At 41.5% G+C, this 19,961-nt stretch overlaps 1 protein-coding gene across 4 annotated transcripts in view; it reads left to right on the top strand.

The window, feature by feature from the left end:
- Window positions 1–19,961, top strand: part of SIPA1 (signal-induced proliferation-associated 1) — a 70,136-nt gene that overhangs the window by 33,451 nt on the left and 16,724 nt on the right. For 3 of the 4 annotated variants that reach the window (XM_075281586.1, XM_075281589.1, XM_075281587.1), the window contains exons 2-7: window positions 9,981–11,216; window positions 11,302–11,426; window positions 11,590–11,778; window positions 17,250–17,424; window positions 17,505–17,608; window positions 18,329–19,126. In XM_075281586.1, coding sequence (XP_075137687.1) covers window positions 10,478–11,216; window positions 11,302–11,426; window positions 11,590–11,778; window positions 17,250–17,424; window positions 17,505–17,608; window positions 18,329–19,126 — 2,130 coding nt within the window. In that variant the 5' untranslated portion in view covers window positions 9,981–10,477. Of the gene's footprint in view, window positions 1–1,067; window positions 1,092–9,980; window positions 11,217–11,301; window positions 11,427–11,589; window positions 11,779–17,249; window positions 17,425–17,504; window positions 17,609–18,328; window positions 19,127–19,961 lie in introns of those variants that run through there. The other variant, XM_075281588.1, reaches the window with a different exon arrangement.

The raw sequence follows: 19,961 nt of genomic DNA on the forward strand, positions 1-19,961 counted from the left end.
GCCCCCACATAGGTAACGGTGCTCTAATAGTCGTCCCCCCACATAGGTAATAGTCTCAAATAGTGCCCAGCCCCCACAGGTAATAGTTCCCCTTCCCACATAGGTAATAATATCCTAATTATCTTCCCCACAATTAATAGCCCTCTATAGATAATAGTTCCCCCCACATAGGTAATAATGCCCTAAGTATGAGAAGCAACCCCAAACATGAATGGTCTCAGGATACTTCACTGTTAGGCCGGGTTCACACGGAGTTACGTGCCGCGAGATTTGGCACATAGACGCCGCGTGACCCTTTGCGTGCCGTACACGCTACCATTCATTTCAATGGGAGCGGGGAGCGTATGCGCCGCGCTAGTTTGCGGCCGTGAATAAATGCACGGCCGCAAACTAGCGCGGCGCATACGCTCCCCGCTCCCATTGAAATGAATGGGAGCGTGTACGGCACGCAAAGGGTCACGCGGCGTCTACGTGCCAAATCTCGCGGCACGTAACTCCGTGTGAACCCGGCCTTAGTATAACACAGGACTCAGGTCCCTGAAATCTGCAGGAGATACCAGGATTGGAGTGTAGAGGACTGGGGTAAATGTATTTTCTCCGAAGCCCCATTCAGACTTTTTGGGACAACTGTAATACTGACTGGAAATAAAAAGGTGAACGCCACCATTAATCCTGTGTCGTGCCAATAGTAAAGCATTTACTATTGTGGGGTTGCCATAAAGCAGGATTAGGCCCAGAATGTGATATCCAACATGCCACAGAGAATTGCAGAAATCTTGAAAAATAAGAATCAACACTGCAAATATTGAGTGTTTGATTAAAAGATCTAAAAACTATGAAGCAGCAAACATTGCGAAAACTATAAAACTTTTAGCCACGACTGTAGCACATTGCCACAAGCCACATTATTCTTCTGCTTAGTTTTATAACTCTATTTATGCAGGCTTCATTATTTTGGTTCCTCCTTTACTTGTCTGTAAAATTTCAGTTCCCCTCTACTGCTGGTGAACCACAAAGTTCTGGTGTTTTCCTCTGTCGCACGCACTCGACCTTTATGTGTCTCACGTACAAGACAGGAGATCTGTTTTAAGGTACTTTAATATTTTTGTTACTTGCCTTTTTTGTCTGACATAGCAGCTGTTTTATCTGAAGTTTTATGCAGTCAGTGCTATCTCTGCAAACAGATTTATTACACATTGAGAGGAAATACAAATTTTGTATTATTAGTTTTATTTTTTATTATTTCCATGCATGTTACTTACTACCTCTTTTCTCTAAGGTGATATCTTAGATCTTTCTATGCAGCAGTTTTTCTCATAGAATTTAAAGGGTGAGGTTTTATGATCCACCATTACAATAGGATAGGCTATAAACGCAAACACACACACACACACACACACACACACACACATATATATATATATATATAGTTGCTTTCTTTCTTATTTTCTGGTTGCAGATTTTCCTATCATTTGCCATAATTAAAGAAGGTCAAATAAAACAATTGCATCGATTGTATCTAAAAATTACAGAATTTGTCCATGTTTAGTTTTATCTGAAGAAATGTAATTTAACTAAGGTATCAATTTGCTCATCTCTCCAATGGTTGATAACCTGAATATAGGTCATCAGTATGTGATTGGGGGAGGGGGAGTCCGACTCTTGAACCCCACACCAGTCAGTTGTTTGGCTGTCTCCAGGCATCAGAAGCTCTGCAGTATTAGCTGTATGCCTATTGAAGTGAATAGGAGCACAACAATAGCACCCCAGCATGGACATTATACAGTGGACGATCCCTATTGTTTCCAGCATTGTCCCCTGTACAGAATCTGACACCCAGAGGCAGCCAGAACAGCTGATCATTGCAGGGTCTGATACTGATGACTTATCCTGAAAGCTCCTTTAATATAAGATTTGTTTCATCTTTTTGTTCCTTTAAATGTTACAATATCCAAATCTTACTACATACTTTATTTTCACATTGCATATGCAAATAGAACAGAACACAATGTATACTGTAACAGAAAACGGAAGGAAATATGTCATCACAAAGTCTATGAACAATCGGCCATAGATGGAACTTTTTATTCATCTTGTTAAAGATGCCAGCCTAGACTATACTGATCTATACCGTTCTTCTTTGGTATACTGCTCTCAGTTGCAATATCTGCTTATATGACCATCAGTTCATTTAGATTTTAATCTTTTCTATTACACATTTAGCCCACACATCACAACACCAGAAATGATAACAGATATATATATATATATATATATATATATATATATATATATATATATATAAAATCGCTAACACAGATTTTCACAGTACATGCCTGCTATATCTAGATGAATTCAGTGCAATGTTAATACTATTTGCTATGCACTTAGAATCAGAATATAGAATATTCTAAATAGTCCCAGACTGACCTCAATAATAATAATAATGCAGAATTTTAAACCACAAATAATTTACAGTTGCTGACATTTACAGTAATAAGTTTTTAGTAATTTTTTGATAGTTTTTTTTTTTTTTTTTTTTTTTAAGCTGAATCCAATAAGATAATCCTTTAATAATCCCACCATGGGGAAATTCAGTGTATTACAGCAGCATAATATATTACAAGAAAGAATATATACAAGCTCATGGCAGATAGAAAAGATACTAGGTGTCATAGCAATGAAAAGAAAAAGAAAGACTCAGGATGATTCAGTTCTCTGTGCGGAGTGATCTTTGCTTAGCCTGATGTTGATTATATAGCCTGACCGCGGTTGGGAGGAAGGATCTCCGATAGCTCCTTCTCATACTTGGGGTGAAGCAGTCGGTCACTGACAGTACTGCCCAATGCTGTCACAGTCTCATACATGGGATGGAAATTGTTCTCCAGCATGGAACTCACCACAGACAGTATCCTTCTGTTACCCAACACCTGTACTGGGTCCAGGGGGCTCCGCAAGACAGATCTGGCCCTTCTAATAAGCCTGTCAAATATAGTGGATTCAAATGGAAGGAGAAGTTGTCCAGGGAGATTTATTATAAAGACATTGGGGTATTTTAATGGTGTACCTGGGGGTTCATGCTTAGTTCTGTCCCTGGGTCACATGATCGGAACCACCACCAGTCCCTAGGGTCACTCTGCCACTCCCCTCCTTTCTCGCTTTCACAGCTAGTTAGTGCTACAGGGACTGGGAGACTATAGTAAAGCCAACTCCCATATCACAAGTAACTACCTGGGAAAACAGGAGAGGAAGGAGGAGGCAAAGTGACCTGGAGCCAGGTGGTGGTTCCTATCATATATCCTGATATCCCGGGGTCAGAACAACCTGGTCTGGCATCGAAAAAACCCAGAGCATGTAAGAAATCTCTCTAGTGGATGTGGTACTGCATTGCTCCTACTATTACGTGAATAGGAGTGTACCTGGAGGCTGCTAGAACAGGTGATTTGTGAGGGGGTCCAGGTTTCGGCGCCCCACAGATTTCATTCTGATCACCTGTCCTATGAATAGGTCATCGGTATGAAAAATCAATTTGGAGCTGGAATACCCCTTTAGGCTAAAGACTCACGTTGCGGAAACACAGCTTTTTTAGTTGCAGATTTTGTTGCATTTTTTTGAGTCAAAGCCAGGAGTGGATTGAGGGAAAGGTATGAGAAAGGTATAAGAACTTCGTGTATAGTTCCAATTACTTTTGTAGCCATGCTTGGCTTTGGCTCAAAAATCCGCAACAAAATCTGCAACAAAAAAAGCTGTTTTTCCGCAACGTGGGGCCTCAGCTTTAAGGACTTATACTTCTCCTTCCTGCTGCATACAATTCTGGCTGGGGCTTAAAAAATGCCTTAAAGCTGCAGTGTAGATTTAGTCTCCTTATGTGGGAGTGGTGTATTTTGTGGCCCCTCAATGCACCGCTATTCATGACTCATACATGGTTCATCAACAAATCTTATTAATCTTATTAATTTCTATGGCACTGATCAAATTTAAAGGAATGGCTGACAGACTGAAAATCTGAGTTAATATACAAATTTTTGGTAGTTCAGACTTAGACTAGGCATTCTAAAAGTGTGCTAGATTTATCACAGTGACTGATGCTGGATACATTTGGTATATACCTGCTATTAGCTGGCTTACTCCTTGACAGAAATATATTTGATGTAATGCCGGCCTGCAGCGGCAACTTCCTTCTTCAATGCCGCACTAAGCTCTCCCTGTTTCAGTCAATTTTACAAAAAAGTGTCTAAGGGTGAATTCACACTGAGTAAACGCTAGCTTATTCTGAACGTAAAACACGTTCAGAATAAGCGGCGTCTAAAGCAGCTCCATTCATTTCTATGGGAGCGGGGATACGAGCGCTCCCCATAGAAATGAATGGGCTGCTTCTTTCACTCCGTGCAGTCCCATTGAAGTGAATGGGGAGTGCCGACGTATACGGCAAGCTCTGCTCATGCCGGAGCGTACACGCCGGCACTCCCCATTCACTTCAATGGGACTGCACGGAGTGAAAGAAGCAGCCCATTCATTTCTATGGGGAGTGCTCGTATCCCCGCTCCCATAGAAATGAATGGAGCTGCTTTAGACGCCGCTTATTCTGAACGTGTTTTACGTTCAGAATAAGCTAGCGTTTACTCAGTGTGAATGCACCCTAAGGCTAAGGCCCCACATTGCAGGAAAGCTGCTTTTTGTGTTGCAGATTTTGCTGCATTTTTTAAGCCAAAGCCAGGAGTGGCTACTAATAGAATGAAAAATTAAAGAAGCAATTACACTTCTCCCAGACAATGGTAGGGGACACTGGATCACTGGGTACAATACAAGTTATTGAATATAATGTATAGGTTTAATTCCCTAGTATAAAGTTACATCAAATTGTCTGATAATCTACATGATGGACTTTAGGAACTGTGATATTCTCTGACATTGTCTTGTATTTTCACACTTTCCATTATGCCTAAAATGAGATATTCCTTGAAGAACAGCTCATAAAAAATTGCAGTCTAAAGGGGTTTCCGAGGGTTAATATTGATGGCTTATCCTTCCTATCCTAGGCATAGGTATAGGGAGTGCAGTAGTAACATTTGCTACCAGGTCCTGGATCCTGAGGGGCCACAGACAATATGCTATTTTTCTAATGGCACAAGGTTGGAAGGGTTTCCATCACAGATTTTGCATTGGAGCCCAGGAGCTTCAACTTATATTTCTGCCACCGATCTGATATCATTGACTTGTTCTGCAGATACACCATCAATATCAACTCTTGTAGAACTTAATTAAAGATGGCCTTTCATGTCCTCAGAAATGTGCGGCTCCAAATCCGACAGTGCACTGAATTCAGCCTTTTCTCGTATTCCTAGTATGCGCCCCAGTGCTGGAGATATTGATGCCGAAAATAATGTCAGAAAAGTGAGCCTTACAGCATCATCACTGGGCTGCGAGTAACACCCTTCCCCCTGACAGTACAAACCTATGGAAGAATACTGTTTGGGGGGGTGTTTATCACACCCCAGCAGTGACACTAGGCTATAAGGTCCACCGTTCTGATGCCAAAACTAATGGCACCATATCGGGCCACATACTGGGAAAGCCGACAGTGCGCTGAACTTTCTATGTAATACCGCACATCTCTGAGGACATGAAATGTCTTCTTTAAGCAATGATCTGATATATTTTGTTAGGCTCACTCAAAGTGACCCCACATCTTTCCAACACTATTTGTTCTCCTTTTTCAAACCACAGTTGCATAACATTTAGACTAAGGAACATAGTTTAGAAATTCATTACAAGTTTATGTATCTTTCTCAGGCTATTTTCTCTGTTCCTGCTTTTAGACCAATAAATGGGATTTACAGAATTAAATGTTATATTTACCTGAGCAAGAAGCAGGTGGCAGCAAGTCTATTATGCTTGGGGACACACTAGTCCTGCAAACAGCAAGATGGCAACCATGTGTTTGCTGTTGGATACCCACATGTGTTCCTGCAGGTGTGTACAGCAAAAACTCCCAATATCATTTGTTTTTGGGACTTATTTGGCACAGCACGTTTCATTAAAACAGGTTGCGGAGTTTCCCTGATAGAAGTCAAGCAGTGTGTCTTTCCTGTGTTTCCCCAGCTCTAGGCACCATGCACACAACTGTGTGTAACTTGTGGTACGGCTCAGTGTTCAGTTTTCGCAGGCCGTGTATCATCAGTGTGTCCTCAGCATCAGTGTCCTATATCCCACCATAGACAAAATCTGCCTGAAGTCTAACTTTTCACCCCTTGGTTCTGTGGGTTTTGTCTCGATTCTCCAGTTTCCTTCAAAGCTATAAATTTATACTACACTGTCTACCAATAAGTATTTGGACACCAATGGTAGAATAGAAAAACATTTATTCATATTGAATAGTTGGTATAACCCAGCAGATGCTTCCTTACAGATGGTATTGATCAACACACTACTCTCGGATGCCTGGTGAAACTCCCGGTGTATATGAACCATCGGTTGGGTGCGGTTTCTCTGGCCAGTACTTGTTGGTCTCTAGTATCTCCCAGTTTTGGAGGTCTACGGACTCGGAACACATTCCGACAATCACCCTTCTCCTTCCACTTCGTAATCACATAGGTCACTGTCGATTTTGGGTAATTCAGTTCGCTTGCTATATCCCTTAAGTATCGACCATTACAGTATTAAGTATTGACAATTACCCCTTTCTCAAAATCTGACAACTCTGCACTTCGTAGCATCTTGCACGCAACTAATGCCAATGCTGTTTCCTATTTAATGGCGGAAGGCGTGACGTACATCATGAACGCAGATATCTTCATTTGCATTGGTCTCCAAATATTTAAGATAATTGACGGTCTATGAAGTTGGCCCAGGTGTATGTGCTAGTGTGTTTCAGATAGAGAATAGAGTCCTATGTAACAAGGATTGATGTGTTGATAACCTCTTAACAGAACGGTGGAACACATTGCTCCTGTATAAGAAATGGGAAGTAAATAAAATATCTTATCTGCATATATCTGCATATATGACTGCTAACATTTACCAGCTGTCTTTTTTTATGGACATACAGTTTAGCAGGGTCAATAAGAGTAAGATATTCTAAAACATATTCGGAAGTGCAATTTTCTTTATCTTTCCTATAGTTGAAGATTTTATAGTTAGTCATGAATAAAGTGTGAAAGAAACCCCCCTCAAAAATAAAATATAATTGGCATAGCTATGGTCGAAAATGTATTTACCTTTTACAAATCAACCCAGAACACAATAATGGGAAAAAAATCACTGTTTTCTTGATCAACTCTGCCCCAAAAATACTTTAAAGGGAGTCTATAATTTCCAAAAATCACACGTCCGAGCGGCCATTTTGGTGTGCTCAGTTCTTTTGCAGGTGCAGTACGGTCATGTAGTCGGCCACACCAAAGTGGCCGCTTGGACATGCGCAGTACGCTCTGCCTGGAGCAGTATTGCACATGCCTGAGATTTCGGCTTGAACAGCACAGCGTCAGTGGCCATTGCCTAGCCCAATTTCCAGGAAGGAGGAGGAGAGATGGAGCACAAGCAGTGGAGGGCCGGTGTAAAAGGCATGATGTGAGGGGCGCCTGGAGGCCTTGGGGAATGCCTAAGGTGCTCCGTGAGAACTATTTGCGTAAGAAAGAAAAGAAAGCATTTTTAGAATAAATGTCGGGGAGAAGAAAAAGAAGGAAAGGCAATAGTAGAATAGCCTTTGTAATGCTAACATGTGTTTAGGTAAAAACTACTTTTTGGCAGTGATAGACTCCCTTTAAACTATTTTTGGGGATCAAAACACAGTGATTTTTTTTTTTCCATTACTGTGTACTGGGTTTATTTGTAAGGGATAAATACATGTTCAACCATAGCTATGCCAATTATGTTTTTCGTTTATTACATAGTGAGGGGGTTCTATTATTGAGGGTTTTCAAATCCTTAATACTTTCAGTTGTTTTCTTACATATTAAAATCTTTTTGTCTTGGCAAGATGGGATGTGATGGCAAGCTATGGGCGCATATGTCATGGTCGAAATTGACCATAACACCCCGTTAGCTAAATTGCCATAAATGTTACGTATAATGGCTAGTAGTGGAATTTAAATGACATATAAAATAGATACTGAAATTTGGAAGCCTCTACAACATCCACAAACAACAAGTTGACTCTTCCTGTTTTGTACAGCTCAGTTTTCATCTGTGATATGTCTACTGGATTTCCTATACAAAAGAACCTTTATCACTGTATACAGCTACATATAGCTTGCCAGGCCGCTCCCTGCTGTCTGAGGGGAAGAGTATTCTTTTCCATGGATTCTTTCAAGTCTCATTAGCTCCATTCATAGCTGCAGAACTTATACAGACAATGTAGAAATGTTGTTTGTTCCTCTAATATGGGACGCTCTCAACTAAGAAAAAAAGTATTGTCTAAGAGAATGTGAAATGTGACCATGCTAAATTTGCAAGGATTATTGAATATTCAGTCTGATCTCCTTCATGGTGCAAATACAGTTTGTGCATTACTACCTTTGCTCCTGTTCGTTTTCTGTAATGTAAAATAGATGTAACTAAATACTAAAATGTCAAAAAGTTCAGAAAAGTAAAATATCTTAAACTACCAGAACTGTGGAGTTCATAGGCCAAACCACCCACTCAACCGCCCTTTATTTTTACCAAGCCCAAACCTGACCCCTGCTCTGAAACATTCATAAGCTTACAGTCATTGTCAGACAAGAGTAGTAAAACTCCTGTAATTCAGTAAAAACTAGAATGTTTAATATGGCAAATATACAATAAAAATGTACCTAATTCACAATGCAATATCAATAATTGCATAATATAATGTAAAATAATTTGTAATTCCCTCTTGATACTAAAGAGTCAGTATATATTTTTATGACTCTGAATCCATCCAAAGGTAGTCCTGACTTTATGAATCTGACTCCACAGCACTGGAAACTCAATCTACCCAAATAGATGTTTACCTGACAGCAACTTTACCCCTATACCCCTGTCATAACCAAAATGCATCCCAAACCAAAAATACCATATATGCTCGAGTATAAGTCGACCTGAATATAAGCCGACCCCCTAATTTTACCACAAAAAAACTGGGAAAACTTATTGACTGGAGTGTAAGCCGAGGAAGGGGGGGGGGGGGAATGCAGCAGCTACTGGAAAATCTCAAAAATTAAAATGGTCGGAGTTTTTGGGTGCAGTAGGTGCTGGGAAAGGGGAGGGGGTGTTTTGGTTGTCTGTCTGCCCCTTCCCTGAGCTTGAGGACTGCTTTTTTTTCCCCCCACTTGGAATTCAGCGTGGCTGAATATAGCGTATCTGCAGTGCTCCTATTAATCCCTTTCTGAAGGAAGAGGAGCACTGCAGATCCCCTATATTCAGTAGACCGGGCATTTTCAGACACAGGGATACCTAATGTGTTTGTGTCTCACAGTGTTTATTCTAGGGAAAGGAGTGATTTAGAACTTTTTTTTTTAATTTTTTTTAAGCTCCTTTTTTTTCCCCACTATTTTATTGGAGATTCTATACATTGATATTGGTCATAGACCACCCCCCTAAAAAAATAAATAAATAAATAAAAAAAAATTTTTTTTTTGCTGACTCGAGTATAAGCCAAGGGGGGCTTTTTCAGCACAAAAACTGCTGAAAAATTTGGCTTATACTCGAGTATATACTCGAGTCCTGTGTAGAAACCTTTAATAGGCTTCATGGTCACATACCAAGGAAAAATTGCAGAGAAAATCATCTTTTTATAGATATGCAAATCAGACAGAAAGTGCATTGTGGGCCTGCCTGACTTGCCAGATTCACCTACAGTCCGCAAGTGTTTTTGTTGTCCTCTGTATGTGGGCCATATTATATATGACTTGTTTAAGATTCCTTCTATAACATTTCAATAGGAAATAATTATCATTGTTATACATTTAAAGATCTCATCCACTAATACGTTCATTGTTTTCTGTTTTGTTTTTTTTCTTTAGTTCTGAACTGTTTTTTGGACATTTAGAATAGCTTGATCTGGATGTGGAAACAATACACTGTTCGCTGCCATCTATATTCTGGTTAGGATTTACACGATAAAGCACAAGGGACTGGATCCATTTAATAAAGGTGCAAAAAAAGAGGATGAAAGAAAAAAGTGGCCAAAATAAAAAAGCGGTAAGAGGAACCAAGTACAATAGGAAAACAAAGTAAAGTCAATGCAGCTAGTACAGCATGTGAAAATAAGAGAAAGAACCAAGACAAAAAAATCAAGTACATAATGAAAAACAACAAACAAGCTGTTATATGAAGAAACGGAAATTCATAGTAAATACCTGCTAAAAACATAAGAAAACACAGCACATGCCAAGAAACCTATATAAGAAGCACAAAGAAAAGAGGACAGGTGGAAATAGCAAAATCACCAGAGAAATTCTTCCAAACATTTGAAGACCTGGAACCTTTCAACTATCATCAATGAGTTCCTCCTCATGAGATGCAGTCCGATGACCTCTTTGTGCGTAAGCTCCGCCAACCTGCATCTCGCTCCTCCCCTCACAAGAGCCCTCGTGAATCAAAGTCATTAATATCCTCTGGAAACAACAGGCACAACGGGGGAGCACGTTCCCTTTCAGAGTCAGAGTTTGATCCTCGTGATAAAGGATCTGGAAGCCCATCTGCCCCACGTTTTAAAGATCCATTCATACTGCTTGGGCTGGCTGGAAACAGCCAAGGGCCATTGGCCCATGACGTAAAAGAGAGACCTCCTGAAGGGGATCCTGTAGCTCCCCGACCAAGAAGTTTTGCTCATCATGACATCCAGAGTATACTGTTTGATCCTTTTCGAAGGAGAGAATCAGAAGTTCGAAAAAATGTAAGAAGCGGGGCATCAGCTGCCTCTCAGATCAGGACTAATTCCTCACCCAGAAGATCTTTGTCATCCCCGGAAGATCCAGGTGACCCTGGAGATGGAAAAGACAATGAGCTATTGCTTAGCTGTCCATATTTTCGCAATGAGGTAGGAGGAGAGGAAGCAGAAGGCCAAAAAGATCAAGGATGGGATTTTTGTACTGTTTCATCTATCCATGCACCACTTATCAGTTTTCCAGTTCGTGGACCCAATGCCTCTGTATCAGTGTTAGAAGAAGCTAGAGAGAGGATAAGAGATAGCAGCTACTTTGTGGAATATCAAGACCTGGGTGCATTGTATTACCGAAAGTATTTTTATGGAAAAGGTCAGTATCTTTTAATGGTTAAGCACTTTACATAATCACTTAGTTATAAAAAATATTTACAAGAATTTGGGTTTTATTTTACCAGAACATCAGAATTTTTTTGGAAATGATGAAAGATTGGGGCCTGTGGCTATCAGCTTACGGAGAGATGAGAGAGAAGGTGCCAATGGTGTCCAGTATAACTACAGAATCATATTCCGAACCACTGAGGTAGGAATAAAGCTCTTGTTATCTATTTTCTTAACAGGATGACATTCTAGTTTTCATGAAATGGAATTTTTGTTTTGTATCTCTTTAAATAAAATAACCAGATCTGAGAAAGGTTGACAAACTAAGGAACTATTTAACCATATGCTAACATTTCTACTTATAGTTGAAGACGCTTCGAGGGTCCATCCTGGAAGAAGCTTTTCCTTCCTCCATACGACCAAATTCTTCTCGGGCAATTTCACCTAAAAAGCTTCTTGAATATATTGTACCAGAAGTTAACCTGCAATGTCTGCGTCTGGCTTCTAACTCTCCTAAAGTACCAGAGACTCTCCTAAAGTTGGATGAGCAGGGGGTAAGCGTTTATTGTCCTTTTCATTATAAGACTTACATCCAATGAACTTTTTTCTGACTGTAAAGATTTTATATGTAATGGTGTTAACTTTTGAATTTTTTTTATCCACCCTTAAAAAAATTTAGAATATTGGTGGTCCAATTGTTAGGACTAGAGATGAGCGAGTAGTACTTGATCGAGTAGGTATTTGATCGAATGCTACGGTATTCGAAATACTCGTACTCGATCGAGTACCACTCGCTATTCAAATGTAAAAGTTCGATACAGAACCAGCATTGATTGGCCGAATGCTATACAGTCGGCCAATCAAAGCTGGTTCTACTCCTACCTTTAGAAGTCTTCTCCGTGCAGCTTCCCCGCGGCGTCTTCCGGCTCTTCATTCACTCTGCCAGGCATCGGGCCTGGGCAGAGCCGACTGCGCATGTCCGCTTGTAGTGCGGACATGCGCAGTCTGCTCTGCCCAAGCCCGATGCCTGGCAGAGTGAATTCAGAGCCAGAAGATGCCACGGGGACGCTGCAAGGAGAAGATCCAGCCCAACCCTCACTTGTGGACTTGGTAAGTATAATTTGATTGAATGTTGCCTACCCCTGAAATGAGCATTTCCCCCCATAGACTATAATAGGGTTCGATATTCGATTCGAGTAGTCGAATATTGAGGGGCTACTCGAAACGAATATCGAACCTCGAACATTTTACTGTTCGCTCATCTCTAGTTAGGACCCGTGCAGATCTGATGTTTCTTGACGCTTGCATTGTGCTGTGCTGCTCACTTGTCCTACTCTTAGCAGTTGTGGTTACAGGTACTGCAATAGTGTCACATAGATTTAAATGGGTAACCACTGCAATGCCCTTAACTTCTGGGAACTGGGCAGCTTAGGGTCAGGATGAAAACAATGCAGAGAGCTGAGCCCCAAGAAATAGCCCATCTGCGAGGCTCCTTGCTGATCTAAAATTGTTGGCCTATCTTAAGCTTAGACCCTCAATTTTTTTAAAAAAAGATAACCTTTTTTAGGCTGAGGCCCGACTTGGTGAATCCCATCCCCACAATGCGGGAAAATACGCACCACAGACACGCTGCGATTTCCAAAACCATTACAATTTTGGAAATTGTAGCATGTCCATTATACCTATGGAATTGTATTATAATACTTCAGCACACCAAAATTCAATGTATGAAAAAACTTTATTCCATAATTTCATATAAAAAAAAATTAAACACACAGCCAATCAAAAAAATAGAGCATCTGGATATTCAATGTCAAAGTCCGAATGTTTCGGTCTCAAGGACTTTCATCTGCTCTACTTGATTGCTACTCTATAGGTATAATTGAAGTAAACTTTCTGTGCCAAGCGCTATGGAAAGAACCGCAGTGCGTTGCCACCGCATTTTTCCTGCAGCACCTTTTTGCTATGCTCTGCTTTGTGGAGTCTTACCCCTTAGGGCTCTTTCACACGGGGCAAGAGGGGGTGTATTTTAGCGCTGATTCCACATCAAATCCGCTCCCTCACAATAGAGGTCTATGTAGAGAGCTAGCTTACTTTTTTCCGTGAGCATTATGTTCCCACTCACGGAAAAAAGAAGCGAACTGCCCTTTCTTCAGGCGGATTCCGCGGCTGGTTCAGCCCTGGCGTCCACCATTCATTTGGGCCTACTCCGGAGCGGGAAGCTGCGATTGTCGGAAGTCGTGACAGTTGCATTTTGGTCCTGTTTAGAGATGAGCGAGTAGTATTCGATCGAGTAAGTATTTGATCGAATACTACGATATTCGAAATACTCGTTCTCGATCGAGTACCACTCGCTATTCGAATGGAAAAATTTGATGCAGAACCAGCATTGATTGGCCGACTGTATAGCATTCTGGTTCTTCTCCTACCTTTAGAAGTCTTCTCCGTGCAGTTTCCCCGCGGCATCTTCCGGCTCTGAATTCACTCTGCCAGGCATCGGGCCTGGGCAGAGGCGACTGCGCATGCTTGACTGTAAGCGGCCATTTTCTTGTAGTGCGGGCATGCGCAGTCGTCTCTGCCCAGGCCCGATGCCTGGCAGAGTGAATTCAGAGCTGGAAGATGCTGCGGGGACGCTGCACGGAGAAGACTTCTCGGAGGTTCCAGCCCGACCCTCACTCGTGGACTTGGTAAGTATAATTTGATCGAATGTTGCCTACCCCTGAAACGAGCATTTTCCCCCCATAGACTATAATAGGATTCAATATTCGATTCGAGTAGTCGAATATTGAGGGGCTACTCGAAACGAATATCAAACATTTTACTGTTCGCTCATCTCTAGTCCTGTTCTGACGCAGCTTCTCGCGTCACGATCAGGACCAAAATCCGCCATACTGCGCCCCATGTGAACTAGCCCTTATTTTGTGGGGGCTAGCTTTTTACTACAGTTATACAGTACTTTTTTTTTGATCCATCAGAGAATCAGAACAATGGACTGTAAAACTGTCAAAATAACTGATACAAGCAGAACACTCTCCATTTACATCATACATGATGACAGTTTTCGCTCAGCTTTCAGGTTTTTAGTCGTATAAATAAACATAAAATGTTACTTTTATTAATTCCAACTAAACAACTGACAGCCGCCAGAGCCTGCAGTGTAAATCTCCCTTAGATAAAAGCATGGGGTATTTTCTTATTTGCTGGCGAGGAAATAAAGGGCAGATTGATTATCCTTGCACTTTCTGTTCCTCCATGTATACAGTGCCAAAATAGTCTGCAGAATTATTCGGCCTGATCTTTATTCAAGCACATCTGTTCCTAACACAGCAAAGCTTTCAGGAAGCTCATTAACCTGCCAGAGAGGAAACCAGATCATTCAGCGGAAATTCACATAGACAGAAGGGGAAATGCAGAATACACAGAACTTGCATTTTAGTGAGAACCACGCCAAGTACATTTATATTTATAATACAGTTAGCAATTCCAATAAAACCTTATGCATACTACTTTATTACACCTTCTTAGTTGTATGGAGCTGTAGTGTGGCATCAATACTGTACCTATTTCATACAGAGACATGCATTATATGAAGTCAATAGAAAATAAATTGTGCTGTCCTGTATGTGCTCTGTACAACTCCCTAGTCATGAGTTACAGTAAGATGAGCATCAGAACTGGACCATGAGCAATAGAAGAAATATCCTGCTCTAATGAATCACATTTTTTCTTATTATGCATACATGTAGTAAGTGTGTGTCTCTCACTTGGGGAAGAATAGTCACCAGAAAGATGGCATGCTAGGATTGGCATTATCATACTCTGTACAGTGTTCTGCTGGGCATCCTTGGGTCCTGACATTCATGTGGACCTTACTCTAAAACATACAGTACCAGCCATACCAGGCATTGTTTTTTTCATCATAGGAAGCAAAAGAGGGGACAGGAGGGAACAGAGGAGGCAGTAGCTTCCTGCCAATTCATATGAATTGCCAAGCAGGCCGTGCAATGCAAATACACACATGGACAACCCTGCAATTCAAATGAATTCCCAGGCAGCACAATACAATATCACAAATATCTCTGAGTGCAATCCCCCTGCGATCATTAACTGCTACATCTGTATCAGCCATGCTGAACATTTATGCTAAATAAGGGCATGCTTTTTTTTTTCCAGTAAGGTAGATTGTGAGCCCCATATATGGATCACAATGTACATTTTTCCCTATCAGTAGGTCTTTTTTTTTTTTTGGAATATGGGATGGAAATCCAAGCAAATACGGGGAGAACATACAAACTCATTGCAGATGATTTTTTGCCCTTGGCGGGATATGAACACAAGGACTCCAGCGCTGCAAGGCTGCAGTGCTAACCACTGAGCCACCATGTGGCCCTGAATAAGTGCATTCTATCATGGCAATATAATTTCCTTTCACTGCAAACCCTGACAGTACCACATAGAGGTGAATCTATAGTTTCCAAACATGCTTCTGTTATACAGCCTTGAGGCTCTATTTTCATGTAAATCAATATTTTATTAATATACAAATTGGGGGAGAAGTGCTTTACCTGGAATCTTCAGCTGATACCAATGACCAAGCAAGCTAAAGCACACCAAACTTCCATGATTTGCATATGAAAAGAAGCTTTACATGAAAATGGGGCTCCAAACCTGAATAACAGAGGCATATTTGGAAACTGTAAAATCACCTCTGCAAGGTATTGTCATTAGGTTTATGACCATGGACTGATTTTAAACCAGTGGAAGTAAGCAGAATGAATGAAAGAAAGCAGAGATCTACAAAACTAGGAGGAATTGATACATGAAGTATATTGGAAGATTGTATACTTGTATAATTTCATTATACTAGCAATATATTTTGTCTATCAATATTTAAGTGTTGGGGCGTCTATAATCTTGGACTCACTTTCTCCATGTACTGGTTCAATTGTCATGATCTTTTACAATACTAATATAGGGACCACTAAGGTTGAGCGAATTCCGATCCCGATCTTTTTAGGCGGGATTGAGGTCGGAGATTATTTCCCACAATGCTTTGCTGCTGGCCAAGCATTGTGGGAAAAGCTAACAATGTTAGCTAGGTCACATAGGAATGAATGGATGTAGCCAGCACACAGCTTGTGCTGGCGCCCAGCCGCGTAACCCCCTGCGCGCCGGCTGCATCCATTCATTTTAATGGGAGACTAGCTAACATGTCTAGTAGCTAAGGCTTGGTTCACATAAGCTGATGTGTTCCATCGGTAAGGGTCCGCATGAGGACCCCTACGGACGGAACACAAGCGCAACTGCAAGCAGACTATAATGGGTTCCGTTTGCTTGAATTGCACAGCGCTTGCAGTTGCACTTGTGTTCTGTCTGTAGTGGTCCTCATGCGGACCCTTACCGATGGAACACATCAGCATGTATGAACCGGGCATTATTACTTACCTGCACAAAAGCACTGCCGCTGGTCCGGTCCCTCTGTTCTCGCTCCTCTTCTTGCCTCGCTGCCCCCACCTCCCAGGCTAGTGTTACAGACCTAGGAAGAAGGCGGGGCTTGTGACTTAGGAGAGTGTGCGCGGGTACTGGGAGAGGAGCACTCATGTCTGGGAGGCCTGGGAGGCGGGGGCAGCGAGGCAAGAAGACGAGTGGGAACAGCAGGGACCAGTGGCAGCGCTTCTGTGCAGGTAAGCAGACAGCAGGGGGAACTTAAGTAGCCAGGAGATTTTTTAATCACTACACAGCGTGGAGTCTAACAATTAAAGCGTTCAGTTTTTAGACTCCATGCTGTGTAGTGAATAGGATCGTTTTTAAAATCCAATCTTCGATTATTAAAAAAATCCCATTGACTTGCATTGGGGTCGGGATCGGGTTCGAATGGAAAATGATTAGAAATCAGATTTTAAAAACGTTCCTGAAATATCAAGATCGACTCAACCCTAGGGACCACCAGTTTAGATATAAACAGTCCAATATTCTCATATCAATTAATCACATTAATGCGTGATTTATGATATATTTATTCCAGCTCAGTTTTCAGCGAAAGATTGGTATTCTGTATTGCCGCAGTGGACAGTCCTCAGAGGAGGAGATGTATAACAATGAGACCGCAGGACCAGCTTTCCAGGAGTTCCTCAACTTACTTGGAGACGAAGTCAGGTTAAAGGGGTTTGACAAGTACAGAGCACAGCTGGACAACAAAAGTAAGTGTTTTTTAGATGTGGTATATGTGCTCAAGCACAAATTTTCCATTTCTCTGACTAATGTAATTTCTCATTGACAGCTGACAGTACAGGCACCCACTCTCTCTATACCCGCTACCAGGACTACGAGATCATGTTCCACGTTTCAACAATGCTTCCATTTACAGCGAGCAACAGTCAGCAGGTAGACAGAAATATGTAACAGCCTTTTTGGATATTATTTTGAAACATAATAAATCTTCAATTTATTCAGTTGGTCAGTGAGTAATATTTCATACGTGGGTTCTCTTAGGACCTCAGAGAAACCAATATTAATTTTTAATAAGCAATACATTTAGTTAGTGGAATCAAAACTATTGTAAGCCAAATGTTTCAGATGGCAGATTAAGTAAATTGAAAGATGATCTCTTACCACTTCTGATATGTTTTATGTAGAAAAGAATTTTAGATCAATCATGAAGCAATTTTCTTATAGTTCTGAAGTGTACCGTTCCTCTGTTATTAGAGAATGATAAATACATTGCTAAGTGAATGTAACAAGTTGGTGGCATGTCGCACATAGAGCCACAATGTATAGGTACACAACTTTTTGAACAGGTAAACATATAACATCTGGTTGTCAGCATATATTGTCAGTTGTATGTTCATTCATAAATTTCTACGATGACCACACAATGTAGAGTTAGAAAAAAATATGGTATAGCATTGTTATTTAATGGGGAATACTAGACTGAGGCCAGGTTCAGTATTCCATTCGGGGAGTCCGCTTGAGGACCCCCCTGAACGCAGGTGCGAACCAGGCCTAAGTACTAAAGTTTACGCATTTATACGTATCAGAAGAGCCTATAGGTCTTCTGTAACCGAATTCCCTTTTTGAAATTATTCCTATTTTCTATATTTGCAGTTACTTCGGAAGAGACATATTGGCAATGACATTGTGACAATAGTCTTCCAAGAGCCTGGTGCCCTCCCTTTTACGCCACAGACTATTCGTTCTCATTTCCAACATGTATTCATTGTTGTGCGTGTTCACAATCCATGCACTGATCATACCAGCTATAGTGTTGCTGTTACCCGCACTGCCGACACACCACCCTTTGGGCCTCCTCCACCTACTACTTTATTCCGGCGTTCTCCTGCACTTAGAGACTTTTTGCTTTCCAAGGCTGTAAATGGTGAGAATGCAGCCGAACGTGGAGGGAAATTTCTAGCCATGGCTACAAGAACCAGGGAAGAATATTTAAGGGACTTGGCGCGAGATCATGTTACTACCACCACTCTGGATTCATGCTCCTCTAAACTAGCCATATTGGGTCTTTCTAAGAAAAGAGATCGAGCAGGTAGCACTGGCACTGGGGACAAAGGGGGGAAAGGAACTCGCTGGGCATACAGTGTACCGCCAGAATTCCATAGCTCTGGTTCCTTAGTATGGACTGTTAAAGCTGTAAGTGTCTGCATTCCAGAAAGTATTTACATGTTGGGCATATCTTCTGAGATGCTGGTGTTAGTTGACCCAAAAAAGGAGCACGAGGGGGCAGTCAGCTTTCACTGCTCATGCAGGGATGTACTTGGCTGGACTTACTCTACTAAAGGGGGATTGGATCTTTACTATGGTCGAGCAGGAAGATTAACGCTTTGTCCAATTGCAATCAATGAGACCGAAGTGGAGAATGAAATCAACCACATTGTCAAGAGGCTGCAGGTAAGTGACCGCATTTATAGAAGCCAGAACACTGACATGAAGGATATACTTCTCAAAGAGCTGGCATGTATTTGAGGGTAAAGCAAATTCTGTTTGGTATAATATGGGATTTATAGTTAGACTCAGAATAACAAATATAAATGTACCCCTCAAAACAGTCGTATTATGGTTCTGTATTGTAAGTATACTGTACATATATTGGCACCCATAACTTGCTATGGACTAGAGATGAGCGAACAGTAAAATATTCGATATTCGTTTCGAGTAGCCCCTTAATATTCAACTATTCGAACGAATATCGAACCCCATTATAGTCTATGGGGAAAAAATGCTCGTTTCAGGGGATCCCACTCTTCGACCTAGGAGTCACGAAGTCCACTATGACACCTCAGCAAATGATGACAACACCTCTGGAATGCAACTGGCACAGCAGGGGAAGCATGCCTGGGGGCATCTAACATGCCCAAGTCACTGTATTACGTCAGGACCCATGTCAGCTTGCGATATGCGGGAGCTGACTTTTTCCCATAGGAATGCATTGATCGGCGTTTATTGGCCGAATGCCATACAGCGTATAGCATTCGGCCAATCAACGCTGGTTCTGCTGGAGGCTCATCTGTGAGGAAGCGGAGTCTAAGATCGGACCAGAATGGAGACTGCTGTGGACCGATCTTAGACTCCGCCTCCTCCGGCAGAACCAGCGTTGATTGGCCGAATACTGTACTCTGTATGGCATTTGGCCAATCAACGCTGGTCAATGCATTCCTATGCCGAGATGTAGCAGTGCTGGCTGTGTGCTCAGCTTGTCTACACGAGCTGAGTGCACGGCCAGCGG

Source organism: Leptodactylus fuscus, chromosome 7 (assembly GCF_031893055.1).
Source record: "Leptodactylus fuscus isolate aLepFus1 chromosome 7, aLepFus1.hap2, whole genome shotgun sequence".
NCBI lineage: Eukaryota > Metazoa > Chordata > Amphibia > Anura > Leptodactylidae > Leptodactylus > Leptodactylus fuscus.